General features: G+C 43.6%; 1 protein-coding gene across 1 annotated transcript; it reads left to right on the top strand.

Moving 5' to 3' along the window:
- Positions 1-3455: 3455 nt before the first annotated feature.
- LOC139558510 (flagellar attachment zone protein 1-like) lies at positions 3456-7280 on the top strand. Its single transcript, XM_071373673.1, has 2 exons — positions 3456-3476; positions 6006-7280. The coding sequence occupies exons 1-2, from the start codon at positions 3456-3458 to the stop codon at positions 7278-7280; spliced, it is 1296 nt and encodes a 431-aa protein (XP_071229774.1).
- The last annotated feature ends 266 nt before the right edge of the window (positions 7281-7546 follow it).

The following is a 7546-nucleotide window of genomic DNA, read 5'->3' as shown; positions in this document are numbered from 1 at the left end:
AACAGGACCGCCTTGTGCTGAAGCGCGTAGTGTGTAAAAATCACCTGTCCTCGGTTGCAACACTCAGTACCGAGTTCCAAACTGTCTCTGGAAGCAACGTCAGCACAATAATTGTTTGTCGGGAGCTTCATGAAATGGGTTTCCATGGCCGAGCAGCCGCACACAACCCTAAGATCACCATGCGCAACGCCAAGCGTCGGCTGAAGTGGCGTTAAAGCTCGCCACCATTGGACTCCGGAGCAGTGGAAATGCGTTCTCTAGAGTGATGAATCACGCTTCACCATCTGGCAGTTCCGACGGACGTATCTGTGTTTTTCGGATGCCAGGAGAACGCTACCTGTCCGACCTCACTAATGCTCCTGTGGCTGAATGGAAGCAATGTTCCAACATCTAGTGGAAAACCTTCCCAGAAGACTGGAGGCTGTTATAACAGCAAAGGGGGGGACCAACTCCATATCAATGCCCGTGATTTTGGAATGAGATATCCGAGGAGCAGGTGTCCACTTACTTTGGGTCATGTCGTGTATCTGCATGTACAGAATCATAACAAAGCACGACTTCTGGTCACGTCGATGAGTGATTTGTATATATCTCTCTCTCTCTCTCTCTCTCTCTCTCTCTCTCTCTCTCTCTCTCTCTCTCTCTCTCTCTCTCTCTCTCTCTCTCTCTCTCTCTCTCTCTCTCTCTCTCTCTCTCTCTCTCTCTCTCTCTCTCTCTCTCTCTCTCTCTCTCTCTCTCCAGTTCCATCCAGCCATATAGAGATCAATTAAAAGATAAACATGCTATAGACCAGCTAGAAAAATGTACTGTATATGTGATGAGCTGATATAACGCCGGACAGACACAGTCACATGGTACATTTATAGACACAACACCGGTAACATATGAATTGTGGCCGAGCTGGATTATGAGACGTGAATGTGTAGACAGACAGACTGTAGCAACATTAACTCAGCGTCTGGTTCATTTTGTCAGACTGTCAGGTATTGGATTGTCATAATATTATTTGATATCTATTTTTTGGGGGAGGACAAACGTTTTTCCATGACTTCTGAAATTAGATAGGTATATAAGAAGGAGGGCTTGTTGTACGTGTCGTCTGTATTTGGCAAAGTCATTTGGATACAAAAGATAAAGAAAGAGGGCAGATTGGTCATTTATCTTCCGTGTAAAAAAGAGAGACAGATTAGACAAAGAAGAGTGAGGAAGAGAGGGAAAGAGAGAGAGATTAGACAAAGAAGAGTGGGGAAGAGAGAGAGATTAGACAAAGAAGAGTGAAGAGAGGGAAAGAGAGAGATTAGACAAAGAAGAGTGAAGAGAGGGAAAGAGAGAGATTAGACAAAAGAAGAGTGAAGAGAGGGAAAGAGAGACAGATTAGACAAAGAAGAGTGAGGAAGAGAGGGAAAGAGAGAGATTAGACAAAAGAAGAGTGAAGAGAGGGAAAGAGAGACAGATTAGACAAAGAAGAGTGAAGAGAGGGAAAGAGAGAGATTAGACAAAAGAAGAGTGAAGAGAGGGAAAGAGAGAGATTAGACAAAAGAAGAGTGAAGAGAGGGAAAGAGAGACAGATTAGACAAAGAAGAGTGAGGAAGAGAGGGAAAGAGAGACAGATTAGACAAAGAAGAGTGAAGAGAGGGAAAGAGAGACAGATTAGACAAAGAAGAGTGAAGAGAGGGAAAGAGAGAGATTAGACAAAAGAAGAGTGAAGAGAGGGAAAGAGAGACAGATTAGACAAAGAAGAGTGGGGAAGAGAGGGAAAGAGAGAGAGATTAGACAAAGAAGAGTGAAGAGAGGGAAAGAGAGAGAGATTAGACAAAGAAGAGTGGGGAAGAGAGGGAAAGAGAGAGATTAGACAAAAGAAGAGTGAAGAGAGGGAAAGAGAGACAGATTAGACAAAGAAGAGTGGGGAAGAGAGGGAAAAAGAGAGAGAGATTAGACAAAGAAGAGTGAAGAGAGGGAAAGAGAGAGAGATTAGACAAAGAAGAGTGAAGAGAGGGAAAGAGAGAGATTAGACAAAAGAAGAGTGAAGAGAGGGAACGTGTGGCAAGAGAGCGACAGCATATTGGTCATCTGTTTTTCACCTAGTAGGCTATGTGTTGTATTGTGTTTACAGAGATGAAATGGCAACAGCTCTGTTATCCCGGTTGCCATGGTTTCAACGGGCCCTATTTCTGAGCCAGTTTCTAATTCTTCTCTTTATCCACCGTTAGTGAGACAGAGAGGCTGCGGCAACAAATAGATCCCTATTCGCTACATAGGGCGCTACTTTTGACTAGGGCTCATAGGGAATAGGGTGGCATTTGGGATCCCAGAGAACTATACTGCCCTACCAAAAGGCAGTAACTGTACTGCCCTACCAAAAGGCAGTAACTGTACTGCCCTACCAAAAGGCAGTAACTGTACTGCCCTACTAAAAGGCAGTAACTGTACTGCCCTACCAAAAGGCAGTAACTGTACTGCCCTACCAAAAGGCAGTAACTGTACTGCCCTACCAAAAGGCAGTAACTGTACTGCCCTACCAAAAGGCAGTAACTGTACTGCCCTACCAAAAGGCAGTAACTTTTCATTGCAGAAAAAAATTGCTTTTATTTACCTTGGTTTCACAGTAACTTTAGTACAGTTACTGCTAACATGACCCCTATTTTCTCCAAAACACAAATAGAGACAGGATACTTGTCCACGTGATTAAACATGTATTTAATAACGTAGCAAAAATGACATGAACTCATTTTCAACCAAATGATCAGTTACTGCCTTTTTCCTTGGTAGGGCAGTATGGCCCTGAAGAGCTCTCCCAGGGCCAATGATCTCCTCCTCTACCTTACGTATGTTCTGACTACTACATGGCTGTAACATCCTGCATTCAGGTCAAGCACAGTGTAGACCCGCAGACAGATGATTTAACACAGGGACAAACAGGGTTATTGATTTAGACTGGGGATCAGATGATTTAACACAGAGACAAACAGGGCTATTGATTTAGACTGGGATCAGATGATTTCAAACAGAGACAAACAGGGTTATTGATTTAGACTGGGGATCAGATGATTTAACACAGGGACAAACAGGGTTATTGATTTAGACTGGGGATCAGATGATTTCAAACAGAGACAAACAGGGTTATTGATTTAGACTGGGATCAGATGACGATGTGGACAGTTTGTTACGCTGCGTTCACGTGCTAATCGGAAAAAGGAAACTCTGACATTTCCCGACAAGTTAACTGGTTGAACATGGCACGTGTATACAGTATCTCCAACCTATTAGCATTTGCTAGTTTCCTAGTTCTGACTAGGACGTGAACGCGGCAATACTCAGCGTTCTGCACACATTCCAACATCTGTGACATCACAGTGAACTGTTGTTGTTTACTGGTTTCTCAACTGTCTCTTCTGTGAGGTCACAATGGTTCCCTTCTGTGACACTTCTGACATTCACTCTTTTGTGACATCACAATGACTTTCATTTATGACACGGTAAGGTTACCGCCCACCTGTTCATGACATCATTTTACAGGTAATTGTTGACATCACTACGGAATCTTCAGCTTGTCAGAAAAAAAGTACCAAGGAATGTGTCCCCTAGAAAAAAGTAACCACTGTTTTGAATGAATGTACTTCCTGTCTGACTGGTTAATGATACACGTTCCTACACACTGAGTGTACAAAGCATTATGAACACCTGCTCTGTCCATGACATAGACTGACCAGGTGTGTCCAGGTGAAAGCTATGATCCCTTATTAACGTCACTTGTTAAATCCACTTCAATCAGTGTAGATGAAGGGGAGGAGACAGGTTATACAAGGATTTTTAAGCCTTGAGACATTTGAGACATGGATTGTGTATGTGTGCCATTCAGAGGGTGAATGGGCAAGACAAACGATTTAAGTGACTTTGAACGGGCTACGGTAGTAGGTGCCAGTTTCACCTGTTTGAGTGTGTCAACAATTACAACTCTGCTGGGTTTTTCACGCTCAACAGTTTCCTGTGTTTATCAAGAATGATCCACCACCCAAAAGACATCCAGATAACTTGATACAACTGTGGGAAGCATTGGAGTCAACATGGGCCAGCTTCCCTGTGGAACACTTTCGACACCTTGTAGAATCCACGCTCTGACGAACTGAGGCTGTCCTGAGGGCAAAAGGGGATCCAGCTCGATATTAGGAAGGGTCAAGGCCGACTGCAGTACCGCAGTTTGAGTAAACTTCCGTGGCGTCAATGAGAGGGGCCAGTCATTCTCCCCTGATCCTCCTCTATCCTCAGTCTCCACCAGTGACGTCAGTAGGCGTCACTCCTACATGACACTTGTCCCTCAACCAATCTGTCTTGTAGGATGTGGAACTCATCTTTAAAAATCTTGATTTTGCTCCTCCGCCTAACACTAGTTCCTAATTCTGAAAATCACTCCACTCTCGGTAGCTATGACACACTGGCTACTATGGCAAACCACTCTCGATCAGCTGAGCAAACTTGCTCCAGCTAGGAGCCTAGTGCTAGCTTGTTCGAATGACCATACGGTATCTAGTTTGCAAACTTAATTCCAGAAAATGATGTTAACTTCTTATGGCTACAGGGGCAGTATTGAGTAGCTTGGATGAAAGGTGCCCAGAGTAAACGGCCTGCTCCTCAGTCTCAGTTACTAAGATATGCATATTATTATTAGTATTGGATATAAAACACTCTGAAGTTTCTAAAACTGTTTGAATGATGTCTGTGAGTATAACAGAACTCATATGGCAGGCAAAAACCTGAGAAGAAATCCAAACAGGAAGTGGGAAATCTGAGGTTGGTCGATTTTCAACCCAGCCCCTATTGAATACACAGTGGGATAATGGTTATGTTGCACTTCCTAAGGCTTCCACTAGATGTCAACCGTCTTTAGAAACTTGTTTGAGGTTTCTACTGTGAGGTGGGGGCGAATGAGAGAGGAATGAGCCAGGTGTTTTGCAGAGTGCCACAGGCTCTGAGGCACGGTCACGAGAGAGTTAGCTCTCATTCCATTGCTTTTCTACAGGCATTTATGTTAAAAACATCCTAAAGATTGATTCCATACATTGTTTGACATGTTTCTACGGACAGTAACGGAACTTTTTGACATTTCGTCTGCAACTAGGGAACGCGCTTCATGACTTTGGATTTGTTTACAAAACGTGCTAACAAAAGTAGCTCTTTGGACATAAATGATGGACATTATCGAACTAAATCAAACATTTAATGTGGAACTGGGATTCCTGGGAGTGCATTTTGATGAAGATCATCAAAGGTAAGTGAATATTTATAATGCTATTTCTGACTTCTGTTGCCTACCCAATATGGCGGATATCTTTTTGGCTGCTTTGTTGTCTGAAAGCTGTACTCAGATTATTGCATGGTTTGCATTTTCCATAAAGTTTTATTGAAATCTGACACAGCGGTTGCATTAAGGAGAAGTGTATCTATATTTCCATGTCTAACAATTGTATTTTCATATTCATTTATAATGAGTATTTCTATTTGGAACTAGTGAACATAACGCGCCAATGTATACTGAGATTTTTTTATATAAATATGCACTTTATCGAACAAAACATATATGTATTGTATTGTATTGTAACATGAAGTCCTATGAGTGTCATCTGATGAAGATCATCAAAGGTTAGTGATTAATTTTATCTCTATTTGTGCTTTTTGTGACTCCTCTCTTTGGCTGGAAAAATGGCTGAATTTTTCTGTGACTTGGCGGTGACCTAACATAATCGTTTGTGGTGCTTTCGTCGTAAAGCCTGTTTGAAATCGGACACGTTGGTGGGATTAACAACAAGATTACCTTTAAAATGGTATAAGATACTTGTATGTTTGAGGAATTTTAATTATGAGATTTCTGTTGTTTGAATTTGGCGCCCTGCACCTTCACTGGCTGTTGTCATATCAATACCGTTAACGGGATTGCAGCCATAAGAAGTTGTATGACACCAAAGTTATGGGACTGTTCTCAGCAAAAAGCATGTGTCTGACTCTGACAGTTGACACTGTGCCTCGCTACTTTGGAACATTTGGCCGACGCAATAACGTCGCAGAGAGCACTCAGCTGTGCTCTAGAACTCAGCCGACTAATCACGGAACTCAGCCGACTAATCACGGAACTCAGCCGACTAATCACGGAACTCAGCCGACTAATCACGGAACTCAGCCGACTAATCACGGAACTCAGCCGACTAATCACGGAACTCAGCCGACTAATCACGGAACTCAGCCGACTAATCACGGAACTCAGCCGACTAATCACGGAATTCAGCCGACTAATCACGGAACTCAGCCGACTAATCACGGAACTCAGCCGACTAATCACGGAATTCAGCCGAATAATCACGGAACTCAGCCGACTAATCACGGAATTCAGCCGACTAATCATGGAACTCAGCCGACTAATCACGGAACTCAGCCGACTAATCACGGAATTCAGCCGACTAATCACGGAACTCAGCCGACTAATCACGGAATTCAGCCGACTAATCACGGAACTCAGCCGACTAATCACGGAACTCAGCCGACTAATCACGGAATTCATCCGACTAATCACGGAACTCAGCCGACTAATCACGGAACTCAGCCGACTAATCACGGAATTCAGCCGACTAATCACGGAACTCAGCCGACTAATCACGGAACTCAGCCGACTAATCACGGAACTCAGCCGACTAATCACGGAACTCAGCCGACTAATCACGGAACTCAGCCGACTAATCACGGAATTCAGCCGACTAATCACGGAACTCAGCCGACTAATCACGGAATTCAGCCGACTAATCACGGAACTCAGCCGACTAATCACGGAACTCAGCCGACTAATCACGGAATTCAGCCGACTAATCACGGAACTCAGCCGACTAATCACGGAATTCAGCCGACTAATCACGGAACTCAGCCGACTAATCACGGAACTCAGCCGACTAATCACGGAATTCAGCCGACTAATCATGGAACTCAGCCGACTAATCACGGAACTCAGCCGACTAATCACGGAATTCAGCCGACTAATCACGGAACTCAGCCGACTAATCACGGAACTCAGCCGACTAATCACGGAATTCAGCCGACTAATCACGGAACTCAGCCGACTAATCACGGAACTCAGCCGACTAATCACGGAACTCAGCCGACTAATCACGGAACTCAGCCGACTAATCACGGAATTCAGCCGACTAATCACGGAACTCAGCCGACTAATCACGGAACTCAGCCGACTAATCACGGAACTCAGCCGACTAATCACGAAAACACATTTTTGCATTAGCTAGAACTTTACTGAACTAGCCAGCTAGAGGGAGAATTCAGCGGTGAAGGTGTGAACTGATGTTCTTAGCATCACTGCCTTTCGTTTCATTTGGATTCGAGACTGGCTCAGCCAGCAAGCAGACATTAGCTAACTAACGTGCTAGCTAATTTTTATGCAATTTTTCAAATTTCATAAATACTGATTCTACCACAACAAAACACTTTCGCTAGATGTAGACTTAGGTAGTGATGACTTGCTCATGAAAAAAGACATCAATATTTACTATAG

Source organism: Salvelinus alpinus, chromosome 29 (assembly GCF_045679555.1).
Source record: "Salvelinus alpinus chromosome 29, SLU_Salpinus.1, whole genome shotgun sequence".
Taxonomy (NCBI): domain Eukaryota; kingdom Metazoa; phylum Chordata; class Actinopteri; order Salmoniformes; family Salmonidae; genus Salvelinus; species Salvelinus alpinus.
The sequence above is the reverse complement of the archived record's forward strand: the minus strand, read 5'-3'. Positions and strand labels throughout refer to the sequence as shown.

Excerpts from the sequence above, each read along its gene's own strand:
- LOC139558510 (XM_071373673.1), top strand. The coding sequence starts at position 3,456 with ATGACTTTCATTTATGACACG. Across the intron at positions 3,477-6,005 it reads TGACTTTCATTTATGACACG|TTGACACTGTGCCTCGCTAC; the intron begins GTAAGGTTACCG and ends TGACTCTGACAG.